This window comes from Lytechinus variegatus, chromosome 5 (assembly GCF_018143015.1).
Source record: "Lytechinus variegatus isolate NC3 chromosome 5, Lvar_3.0, whole genome shotgun sequence".
NCBI classification, from domain to species: domain Eukaryota; kingdom Metazoa; phylum Echinodermata; class Echinoidea; order Temnopleuroida; family Toxopneustidae; genus Lytechinus; species Lytechinus variegatus.
Genome location: NC_054744.1, coordinates 6,902,741 through 6,914,812, shown reverse-complemented (window position 1 = coordinate 6,914,812; position 12,072 = coordinate 6,902,741). Strand labels below are relative to the sequence as shown.

Here is a 12,072-nt window from a genome sequence, read left to right as displayed (position 1 = left end):
AACCAGGCTCCCTTTATACCTCAATAGCTTTTTCCCCTCGAGGTCCAGCTCTGTTCTTATCAGGGTACCCCCCCAAAAAAAAAAAAATTGATCTACTGGTACATGGCAACCCATCCAAAGTTGCTCAAATCAAAATGCGGTCTCGGTTGGGACTTGTTGGGACCTACATGAACATGCATCATTTTGTTGTAATGAATATGTGTAAATGCAAATCTGCTCTGAACACACATCGGCCCGCTTACGGTAGTTTGCTGTTCAGACCCTACATGTAGTTAATCACTAGCGGTATGAATGGTGGCCGAACAAATAATGATTTTGAACTTGGCATGTAGCTGCTTCAAGCAATATCCAAAATGTTCTATCAAATCTCAGTACATTCTCACCTGAAATGTTTATGTTTTCTTGCAAATTTGTTTATTTCATGTCCTGGAATACAAGCTTTATGGCAAATGAAAAGGTTGATTTAATCAATCAGAAGGAAAAGAAAAATATTTTCTTTTCCGAATTTGAAAAAATGTTTGGTGTTCATGGTGATCTCTTATATCTCATGTACACTACTTTACCACTAAATTTCTGCAAATTTCAAAAAAGGATCCCTGACTTTTCTAAAGCTCTATGAGTATAACAAAGAAATAACATTGCTCAAAAGAAAGGTGAACTTTCTGCTCATTTCTGTAAATGGAGACAGAGAATGTTCGAGTAATACCTAGGTATGACTTGAACATCACCATCACCAACCCTTTATGCATTGTAAATATGTCCATTGCTATTAAAGTATAGTGGTTTTTCTCTTGATACATTCATAATTTTGAGTTGATTATGTTGTTATATTCTTAATCACAGTACATTCACCAAAATATGAATTAGGATCCGAGTCTTCACACCAATGGAAAATTGTCAGGATTTTTTAAACCAAGGCAACCACGGAGAGGAGAGAAAATAGATGAACTCAATGTCAAATTCAATATTTCCATAAAAAGGGGTAAAATTAGGAAGATGGAGGAAATTATTAGCCTAAAATAGGCCTAAATGATGTCAGGAACAACATTTTGACTGTATCCCTGGTAAAACGCTTCAAAAATTACTGGATGTCCTTTTTTATACACAATATAATACCGTGAGTGACACGACATTTCGTGAGTGACACGACACAACTTTAACAGTTAATTTTAGCTTTACCTTAACACATTGGACCAAGTTACTTTATATACAATAAGGTACAGATAAACTGTATTTGCTCCAGTACTGGGATATATTAATTTTCAGAATACACAGCTCTAGAAAACTTTTTGCATTTAAAACGTGAGTGACACGACAACCAGTTTTGAAAACTTTGAAACCCAATTTTTTTTCAGAAAAACACTTCACAGAATTTTTTTTGCTATTTAGGAGTTAGATACAATACACAGCTTGTATCTTGCCAACAAATGTGCTTCTAATACAAATTTTATATTGTGATAGGCAATATGTGAATTTTAATGCAAAAATCAACATTTTGTAACATTTAATTTCCCTTGCATAAAATTCACTGTATCTCAAGACATAATAAATACTTTTATGTAAATTAAATGGAAAAATATACTTTAAGATGTCTAGTTTTAAAAAACATTGATGCCTAATGATTTCTAGCAAGTTTTAATTTTCACCCCCATGTCCACTTATGTTTGAAAATGACCATATGTGAAATTAAGCGAAATTAAAAAATGTCATGACGTTCTTTTTTTACATCCGATTTCCATGAAATTTTCAATGTTATGCTTGTTGGATTTTTCCGTTTTTATTAAAATCAACTTTTTGTTGGGGTAGACTTGTCCTTTAATGATATCTATTATTCAAATTATATTTGATATATGATTGATCAATGGAGTTGTTTCAAAAGTAGAGTAAGAATCACCTTGACTTTATATTGTAATATAGCAGCCATGTCTTGTAAAAGACAATACAATGTATATATTTTTTTCAGTTTCTAAATGAATATTACATTTGTTTTTATATTGCTGTTGTTTCTTGTAATAAAGATATCAATTATGATTCACTTCTGAACAGTTATATTTTGAAGTGTGTTATGTATTGTACAGTGATAAAGACTGATAACCTCTGAAAATCTGTTTTAGGAAATCGACTTGAATAATTTCACTATGATCACCATCGATCAAAATTTCTTACCATCATTACCATTATCATTATCATAATCCTGATCATCGTCACCAGGACCATAAAAACACAATTTACAAACTGCTTTCCCAAACACCCCATGAACAACATTTTAGTTTTCTTCCAATTCTTAATTAAAAATCTCAATAACTCCCCAAATTATAATTTCTCAAGTTTTTATTTTTGCATAAAAAATACTGATACAAGTTATGCCTTCACTAAGCATTAAATTGACATGCATGATGAGATGTAGTATACACGATGTTGGTTGCCAAAAACAAGGTGTAATGTTAAACGATTTTGATATTCTTTCATGGAAAGAAAAAAACTCAGAGTGACAAGCAATTTTGCCCTTCTTGCAGCTACAATTGCCTCTGGGGGCCTTTCTTTCTTATAAAATTGATTTTATCATGCATTCATTTCTTTTATGCCGCAAGATAGACCTAATATAGACCTAATTGCCCGAATCAGAGGTAGTTTTGAAAACCATTGGTTGAATCCATAGTTTATGTACATTTCCAGTACAAATTAACGCGTAATTTACTGCATATACTACAAAATGACCAATAACGATGCACGCTTTTGTCACTGTTGCCACGGTTGAGCATGTTATTTTTCAACCATGCCATTCTTTCAACCATGGCAATGGGTGTCAATTTTGCGCACTGACAAAAGCATGCATTAGTGTTGGACTTTTGTTTGTATTATACACTGTAAATTAAGCATTATAATCTAAACAAGAAATCTGCATAAACCGTGGGTTCAACCAATGGTTTTCATAACCAACTTGGTGACAATAGGTCAATGGTAAAATAAACATGTTTTTACCACTACTAATTCAGTGCATTACCTCAATGTGCACTGAACAAAGTAGCCCAATAAATTAAAAGAATAGCCCCAACTGGAATAATAGAAGCGCTGAGGCTGAACAGAAAAGAGCCCTAGAAAATTAATAATTCATTCCTACCCTCTGAATACTAACAGCCTTTGTTTAGTTAAAGCTTGTGTATAGTTTTGGAAAATCCACCAAAATGCACCTATCACTATTCCAATTCATTGCTAGCTAATATGAATGGATATGCCCTGTAACAGTTATGATGTGGAGGATATGAAATGAAAATGTGTTTTACAGGATAAATTTTGCGATTTTACATGGAAATTTAACTTGATCGGGTCACCCGATCAAATTAAAATATCTGTGTGTTTTTGTCTTTCAATTAAATCCTATTCCAAATCATGGAATGGGCTGAAACTTTCGAGATATGTTCTTTGTCTGTAACTTTTGGATATCTAATCACTAAATTTATAAGATAAGTGCTTGAATGCCCATTTTTTAATTTAAAACAATCATCGCCGAGAGAGGGCGCTATATATCCACGATTTGAATGTTTGAAATTTTCTCAGAGAAGTACAGTTGGAAAAATATCTAACGGTCTCTACGCTTCAGTAAGACTGTCATATTAGATGATATTCGATTATCAATCACATTATTGACCCTTTACCAAAGCTATACACAGTTCATAGAAGATTAAATGTTACAAGATATAAGGAAATAGTTAACAGGAAAATGCACTGCGTGCTCACAAATAAATTTGAACTAAAATAAAAAGGGAACTTACTAAATTTCCAGCAAAATCCACAAACTATCCGATTATCAATATTGAAGTATTTTAAAGAGGTAATATATTTGAAATAAAGCTCTGCATTAGAGCAAAATAGGGCGCCCACAATGCAATCTTGTGGTTACTTTTGTGTAATTTGTAACAATATGTCTGCATTTACTGACAATAAATATTCAACATGATTTATATTGATGGCAAGCTAGACAAGTCTTCCACAATCAACTTGCAATATTTGGTAATACTCCTTTTCAATTAAGCACTTACAAGATTTTCTAATTACATGTATAGCATGTTAATTAAATTTACAGTTTAAGTTTATCAAACTGTCTAAATGATAATGAAGGAATGAGATACTTTGATTTCCTCTTACCACTGACAGTTCGGAAATATCATTTTCATTCAACACCTCAATTACCCAGATTGTGCTGCTCTCAACACAGGTGAGGTAAATGGGTACCCGCAGGAAGTAAATCCTCAAAAAAGCTGTGAGCACTGGAATTGGTAGACTAGCTTAGCAGGGGTTACATATGAGCCCGTTGATCACCTAACAAGATGGATATGTGCGTTATACAAATCCTATGTTAATTATTTATTCATTTTTTTCTCCACTTCACGAGTGTGCTATACAGAGATATAGATGTGACTTAAAATCGCACTTTAAATCCTACTTGCATGCTGTATGATATACATTGCAATATTCCTCAGGGGAAGTGTGCAGAAACCATGTTCAATACCGGTACTTTGTGCGCTCTAAATATGCATCTGATATTATCATCATCTGGACTCCAATAGATGCAGCTTCCATTTCTGATCTTCTGACAGCTTAGGTGGTACTAAACAGGTCATTTCATCCCTGGTGAATGACCTCTGTGGCCCGCCTAGCTGAGTCAAACTTGCAACAATACTGTTTGTTGTAGCTCGTGGTCCATATACCTGGAAAGTATTGGAGAAGGGACAATCAATTGCTAATACTAGAAAACAGAAGGCAAGTTTTTCATCAAATTATGATCTACAAATATGACTGTCTAAAATAATTGATCTGTCAGGCATGAAAAGAATTTTATATAAAGAGCAAAGGAAGACTAGGGGAAAAGCTCTTGTTTTATTTCAGGAATTTTAAAGAAATTTATACATCAATTAATTGCCTGTCAAACATGGAATGCTTGAAATAAATGTTGAATAGAACATATCGCTGATAGAAAGCTTAACCCTATCTAGGCCGGGGGGGGGGCCCTCAACAAATCATGCGATATTTTCGCCGCGCAAATTTTTTTGACCGCGCCGCTCGCTGACTTTTTACTTTCAAGTCTTGCATAACTTTTGAGACCAATTTTGCGTCACTCGGGTACGTGGTTCCGAAATTACACAACATTATGTAAGTGCATGTCAGACCAAAAATTGCTCAAAAACGTGATTTCGTGTACAAAGTCAATGCAAACTGTGTTATCAACCAAAATTCATAAATGCATGATTATTTTTAGTTTTGCTGGTCTAAATGTATTTAATTTATGCTTTTCATGATCACAGAAGAGTCCCCAACAAATTTCATTGAAAAAACAATGAAAAACAAAAGGTCCAAAAACAAAGAAATACATAAGAAATTGCAAAAAACAATATAATACATAAGAAAATTATTTGATTTTTTTCATGTACACTTGCTAAGAACACCACAAAGTTTCTATACCAACAAGTGGAATGCCTCTGGCCGTCTCACCTGCATCACGCGGTTCAATATAGCAGCAGTGCTGACTTTGAATACTACTCTAACTCGAACAGGATGTTCAGTGATACTTGATTACTCTTATGTACAAGTTTCATGAATCAGATCCATAAACTTTCAAAGTTATGATGGTAATTCAACAGATACACCCTATTCGGCCAAAGTTCATTGACCTTTGACCTTGGTCATGTGACCTGAAACGCGCACAGGATGTTCAGTGATACTTGATTACTCTAATGTCCAAGTTTAATGAACTAGACCAATAAACTTTCAAAGTTATGATGGTAATTCAACAGAAACCCCTGATTCGGCCAAAGTTCATTGACCCTAAATGACCTTTGACCTTAATCATGAGACCTGAAACTTGCACAAAATTTTCAGTGATGCATGATTACTATTATGTCCAAGTTTCATGAATCAGATCCATAAACTTTCAAAGTTATGATGGGAATTCAACAGATATCCCCAATTCGGCCAAAGTTCATTGACCCTAAATGACCTTTGACCTTGGTCATGTGACGTGAAACTCATGCAGGATGTTTAGTGATACTTGATTAAGCTTATGTCCAAGTTTCATGAACTAGGTCCATATATTTTCTAAGTTATGATGACATTTCAAAAACTTAACCTCAGGTTAAGATTTCGATGTTGATTCCTCCAACATGGTCTAAGTTCATTGACCCTAAATGACCTTTGACCTTGGTCATGTGACATGAAACTCTAATAGGATGTTCAGTAATACTTGATTAACCTTATGGCCAAGTTTTATTAACTAGGTCTATATACTTTCTAAGTTATGACGTCATTTCAAAAACTTAACCTCAGGTTAAGATTTGATGTTGACGCCGCCGTCGGAAAAGCGGCGCCTATAGTCTCACTTTGCTTCGCAGGTGACACAAAAATTAGTACATTTGGAGCTTTATTTAGGGTGTTACAGGAAAAAGTATGATTTTGCATACTAATTTCGCATAAATTAGCATAATCACTTAATAACAATTTGCATGAAATAAATCACTATGCAATCTTGTAGATTATGTCCAGGCAACCTGCGTGCCAATTTTCGGCGCGATCGCGCGGTCGACGGCCAAGATCTTAGGGGGGGCCTGGGAGGCCCCCCCGGCCATATGAACTCCCAAAATACCCCGGCCTAGATAGGGTTAAGGCTTGGTCCCACTGCACTTACGGATGCAGAGAGGATGTAAGAAGGAAAAGAATCTTGCCATCCATTGGAAAACATTATGTATCGGTTGTGTACTCTGCATACGTGTTCAAACGCTCTATATCCATCGGGCATCCGCCACTGTGATTTCATTGTTTGCCCATTTTGTCCTTTGTCTGGGGCTGATGAAAACGGATGGAGCCAACCCAAAATTTTGCTTGTCCGCTGTATCCGTTAAGAGTATGTTTTGTGTCCGTTGGCCAGTGGGACCAGGCCTTTACTATCACAAAGTATCACAAGTCACATTTTCTGTTGCATATTTCATGCGAAATCTGCTATGAAAGAATGCCAATCCCAGGAAATCGCAATACAGAAAATACCTCGGAACTTAAGTGCTTGTCAATTCCATGTTTTTTTATGACCTCGCCCCAGATTGTGATGTACATCTGCTCTGAGGCCCTTTGTACATAAAGAGTTGCAATTGATCTCATCGAACATAACTATGGAAAGCCAGCAACCCCAACATTTAGAATGCATAGTCTATTCAAAGGCCTGTATTCTGAAGTCGGGTTCAATTTAAACTCTGGTCTAAAGTAGTGGTTTAACTATGGATAGCCAATAATGTCATAAATGACTAACATAGGAGGTTTGATGTATCACCTTATTTGTCTCTCAAATCATTCTGAACTATTTGTGAATGATGAATAAGCCTTCACCATTAAAGACTTTGGAAAGACCACAGTAAACATAAGAAACGTACAATGAAATTTTGAGAAATGTGGCTATCCATAATTTTATCACACAGCTGGACCATGGCGTAAGTTAAACCCGACTTCAGAATACAGGCCAAAGTGTTTTCAAAATACTATTTTACACTCATACATCAGTTAATGTTGTACACAGTGTTTTCAAATGGGTGGTGTGTAAGAAGAATTATGATATTGAATTTCCATGATTAAGCTTGATGGGATCAATCTGAAGTCTTTTTTTCAACTCGCCATGTTGCCCGAATCACTCCAGCACCACATTAGTTTCAAGGTGCCACCGTAAGAGGGGTTTTGCTCACACCAGCTGCAGCTATTGATTGGTTGTAAAGAAAAGCTTTGTGTTTACACAGAACAATGTAATGCACACATCATTTTTGTGCATGTGTGTGTGAACAATAGACTTAATGCACTCTGTGGCCTGTAATCTGAAGTCGGGCTTAACTTATACTCAAGTTTAAAAGTATGAATAGCCAATTGTTTCATAAATCACTAACACTAGAGATATCATATTTCAGCTCATTTTGCTCTCAAATCATTCATAATTGTCTAGGACGTATCAATAGATGATTGTCTTCACTATTGATGGATCACGAAAGGGCACAGTAAACATAAGAAACTTAACGACTTAATGAAAAATTTGACACTTTTGGCTTCCCATAATTTTAGCACAGAGTTAGACCATGGTCCAAGTTAAACCTGACTTTAGAATTCCTTGCCTGTGTGTATTGTGAATAGAATGCGACTTGAGTCAAACTTGGCAGTCTGTTTCTGTTTGTGGTAACTCCTGTAGGAACTCGGCAGGACAGCATTTGCTGGTAAACGCCAAGCTGGTATGTAACCAATTACCTAGGAAACACTTTACGCCTAGGTTAAGCAGTCATAGTGGCTGACCTTATAGACGACAGATATTACTCTTGGGCCTTTCTATCAAAGTGGAGACAATGGCAGAGTGTGGATTCGAACTCACAACCTTGCGATGATGAGTCCAATGCTCTAACTACTAGACCAGTCTGCTACATGTGACTAGAGTTGAACAAAGCAGGCAGAGTGGGTGAAGATGGAACCTAGGTATAAAGTACCGAGACGACAGAAATGCTTCTGCCCCTTCCTCCCCTCTCCATCCCCCTCCCCCTAAAAAAAAGAAGAAAGTTTGTAGCTACGCCATACCTGCGAGGTCTGGTCATCCGTGGACTGGGTAGGCCAGATTTCATCGACAGAGGTCTGGAGTAGTTTGAGTAGGGACTGCAGGTCATTCTGGAGAGCTTCAGCCTCGATCTCATGGTTGAACTTGATCAACATTCGAAGGAGGACACCAACGTCAGCTGTAGGGGAAAGGTAACAAATATTACATTTATATACATTTTGACATTTTCTTTTGTATGCCAAGCCTTTCTTGTTATGTTAACAATAATCTGGCACTTATAAAGTGTATAATCAATTAAAACTGTTCTATGCACTTTACATATATGGCTCTCCGATACAACAGTACATACATGCATGTTTTAAGATGTCTTTTAAATGATTCTACTGATGTACTAGATCGGAGATGAGCTATTGTCATTTGACTCTAGTGTGTAAAAATCGAGCCTCTATCTGAAATATGCGTTTTTCCAAAGAAAGGGCTATGGCAAGGATTTCCATGTGTTTACTTTATATGTACTGTATGTCTATTTCTGAGGTTTTTTTTTCTAATTACTGGTACTTTCCGTTATTGAACTTGAGTCAATTCTTTATATCAGGGATTTACAGCCAAATTATGATTTCATTCATTAGCATGATTTATTAATTAAAAATAAATTTGAGCATTTTGGTATAATTAACTATCCAATGTGGGAGATATATCATGAGTGACGTGCATGCCAATTTTCAGCACAACCAAGAGGGGGGGGGGGGTGGCAAAAGAGCCTCCCGACCCCAGCTATGCAATTTCAAACAAGCCCGGGCTATATAGGGTTTAAAAAAAAAGATGTTACCTCTCAAACTATCAACATTCTTCATGATGAGGGACATAGCTTCCATGAGAGCGATATCTTCATTTCGACTTCCTTCCTTGAGACTATTCTTCTTCCGTTCTCCTTTCCTCCGGTTCTTACCAGCCCGACTGCATAGGGAAGAGGGCAATATAACAATGATAACAAATCATACATGCCATTCATTTACTAGGGACATGGGTGAATAGTACGAATTATAAAACAGTAATATGGATCCTAATCAAATGATTGGCTGACATCTATAGACCTTCAAAATCGGTCAACAAATAAAGAAGTAGTATTTTTTGTGAATTTTGAAAAATGCGCATAAATTAGCATATTTAACGAATTTCAAAATTCTGTGTAGAAGCTTTGAAAGCCCCACCTAGTGCTATCATATAAAGCAAACAGAATTGAAATCGGACTTGAAATGGCGAAGTAGTAGCATTTTGAAATTGTGGACGGACGACAGACGACGTACGCCACGCCACGGCATAGGCTCATCTTGCCCTTCGGGCCGGATGAGCTAAAAATGAGACGCTATCTGAAAATCACGTTCTTTTCAAGAAAGGGCAAAGGGAATGATTTTGACATGCCTACACTGTACTTCGGCGCACGTACTAGAAAGAAAAGAGTTATGAGCTCTTCATCCGTGCACTTCTCAATATCTATAAGCGATACGAACAACCTTTCTTTCAAAAATTTATACTGCTGACCTGTTTTATAAAACAAATTGTGCACATTAAAAAATTTGTGACGTTAGTGGCCATGCAGGCATCTTGGGTTTTTGCAATAACATGCAAAAGCACTTGGCACAAGCATCTCATGCTTTTACATATTGCAAATACCCTCTAATGTGCTGCATCACCACAACAAACTCATAAAAGAGTTATTTGTATATCAATGCCCTTGATGGTTTGTTTAAATCTGTATAATAGTTGGATATTTTATCAGAGTCTGGATCCCCTTTAACAAATTCTCAGCATACACACGTATCACAGTAACCTATTTATACATAAAGATCACCTGCTTATAAAACCCACATGACTATTTTAGAGGAGCATTTCATGATCTCACCAGTCCTGTTTTATTAGACAGTTACCACAGTAACTGTGCTTCTCAGCCAAGCAAAATCAAGGAAAACTGTCAGATCTGACAACTTGTCAGACAAAAAATTTTGATGAACCACTCCCCAGGTTTCACAACTCAAATAGTGATAAAAGCATCAAAATAGCCCTCTTTGCTCTAAAATTTTCGGTTGGAAAATTTCTCACCCTCCTTTCTTTGCCCTTCCCTCAGAATACGCTGTATACGCACTCAGCGTTGACCCGGTGCTGCCTATACTTCCCGTCTCACTCCGAGCCACACTTCCCATCATGCTACTGGCATCGGAGTAAAGGTCAGCATCTAGGTCATTCAGGTCACCTTCTCCGTCCATCATCTCCTGCAGCTGACGGGCTTTTGTTTCCCTGACGACGGCGAGGCGGGACTTGTGACGCTCGAATGTGGAGTGATAGTTTGCCAGACTGTCGATCTTGCTCTCGTAATCTATAACGACAATGGCAAGAATAAGAGAGGTTGTTAGCAGACTTGGAGTAGTGTGATCATTTTAAGATTGCATTTCATGCATAGCTATACTATGTTTTTCTTTTATATACATGTATGAAGTAAAAGATACACTTATCTATTATAAAAGTCAGATCTATCTCTTAAGATTTCTTAATAGATAGGGGTTCCATTAACTTATAAACTTTTACTTTAATAGCCTTGCATTTTTGCTCCTTAACATTTCTTTCCATGTCAAAATAATGAAGAAACTGGAATGAAAGATTGAAAGAAAATTCAAATTTTCAATCAAAGTCCAATAAATGAAACTGTGCATAAATGAAAAATCTGTCATCAAACTTGTTTGCAGAGTTAAGTGTGTGTATTTGCCAAGGTGTGTATGCACAGATATTTTTCTAAGTTTTTCACTATTCACAATCACTTCATGACACATTTTTACATGTCATCAAAGAACTTTGAATGTGACAGTTAGAACATTGACAGAAGGAATTCGCATTTTAGAAAACAGAAAACTTGGTTTCTTAAACCATTGCAAACATTTGTTTATTCATTTGAATTCACTGCGAATAAAGCTTACTCTCAACAAGGGCAGGTTTCAAAGTTGTTTCAATGAAGTCAGTCCTCTTGTGCTTGTACATCTGTGAAACAAAACAATGAACAATATATACCTTATACAGTTTGATCATATCAAATACCATTAAATCATAATGGGTAACATCTCTGTTAAGCAGCCAATTTGGTCACAATAAATTTATTTCCTGCCATCTCTCTGTACGTAACTTTGAGAAGTAAATAAATAAAGGAGATTATTCAGTAAGTGATACTAGCAAAAGAACATGTTGTCAGACTTTCATGTGATTGACTGAATAATGCTCTTTGGTGAATTATTAGTAATCTAATTCAACCTATCTATTTAACCAACAATCACTTTCTACACAATGGGTGATTTCATGTCAAGAGTTGGTGTTGGAAGCAATTTTGATTGCACTTTCAAGCTCCAAAACTGGTTGACTGTCCGTCTTCAGGAGTCAACAATCATCCTGTCCGAAACGTCGAGTCTCTCTACTACTCATCATCTCTACTCGCCGACTCAAGCCAGCATTACCTCATCAGC

The 12,072-nt window shown here is 36.3% G+C and overlaps 1 protein-coding gene across 1 annotated transcript in view; it reads right to left on the bottom strand.

Moving 5' to 3' along the window:
* Nucleotides 1-4,034: 4,034 nt before the first annotated feature.
* The window catches only part of LOC121415164 (putative elongator complex protein 1), a 38,927-nt gene continuing 30,889 nt past the window's right edge, over nt 4,035-12,072 (bottom strand). The window contains exons 21-25 of the mRNA XM_041608309.1: nt 11,536-11,596; nt 10,667-10,940; nt 9,396-9,523; nt 8,590-8,744; nt 4,035-4,709 (exon numbers count right to left, since the gene is read on the bottom strand). Of these exons, the coding sequence (XP_041464243.1) occupies nt 4,551-4,709; nt 8,590-8,744; nt 9,396-9,523; nt 10,667-10,940; nt 11,536-11,596 (777 nt within the window). The 3' untranslated portion in view covers nt 4,035-4,550. The remainder of the gene's footprint in view (nt 4,710-8,589; nt 8,745-9,395; nt 9,524-10,666; nt 10,941-11,535; nt 11,597-12,072) is intronic.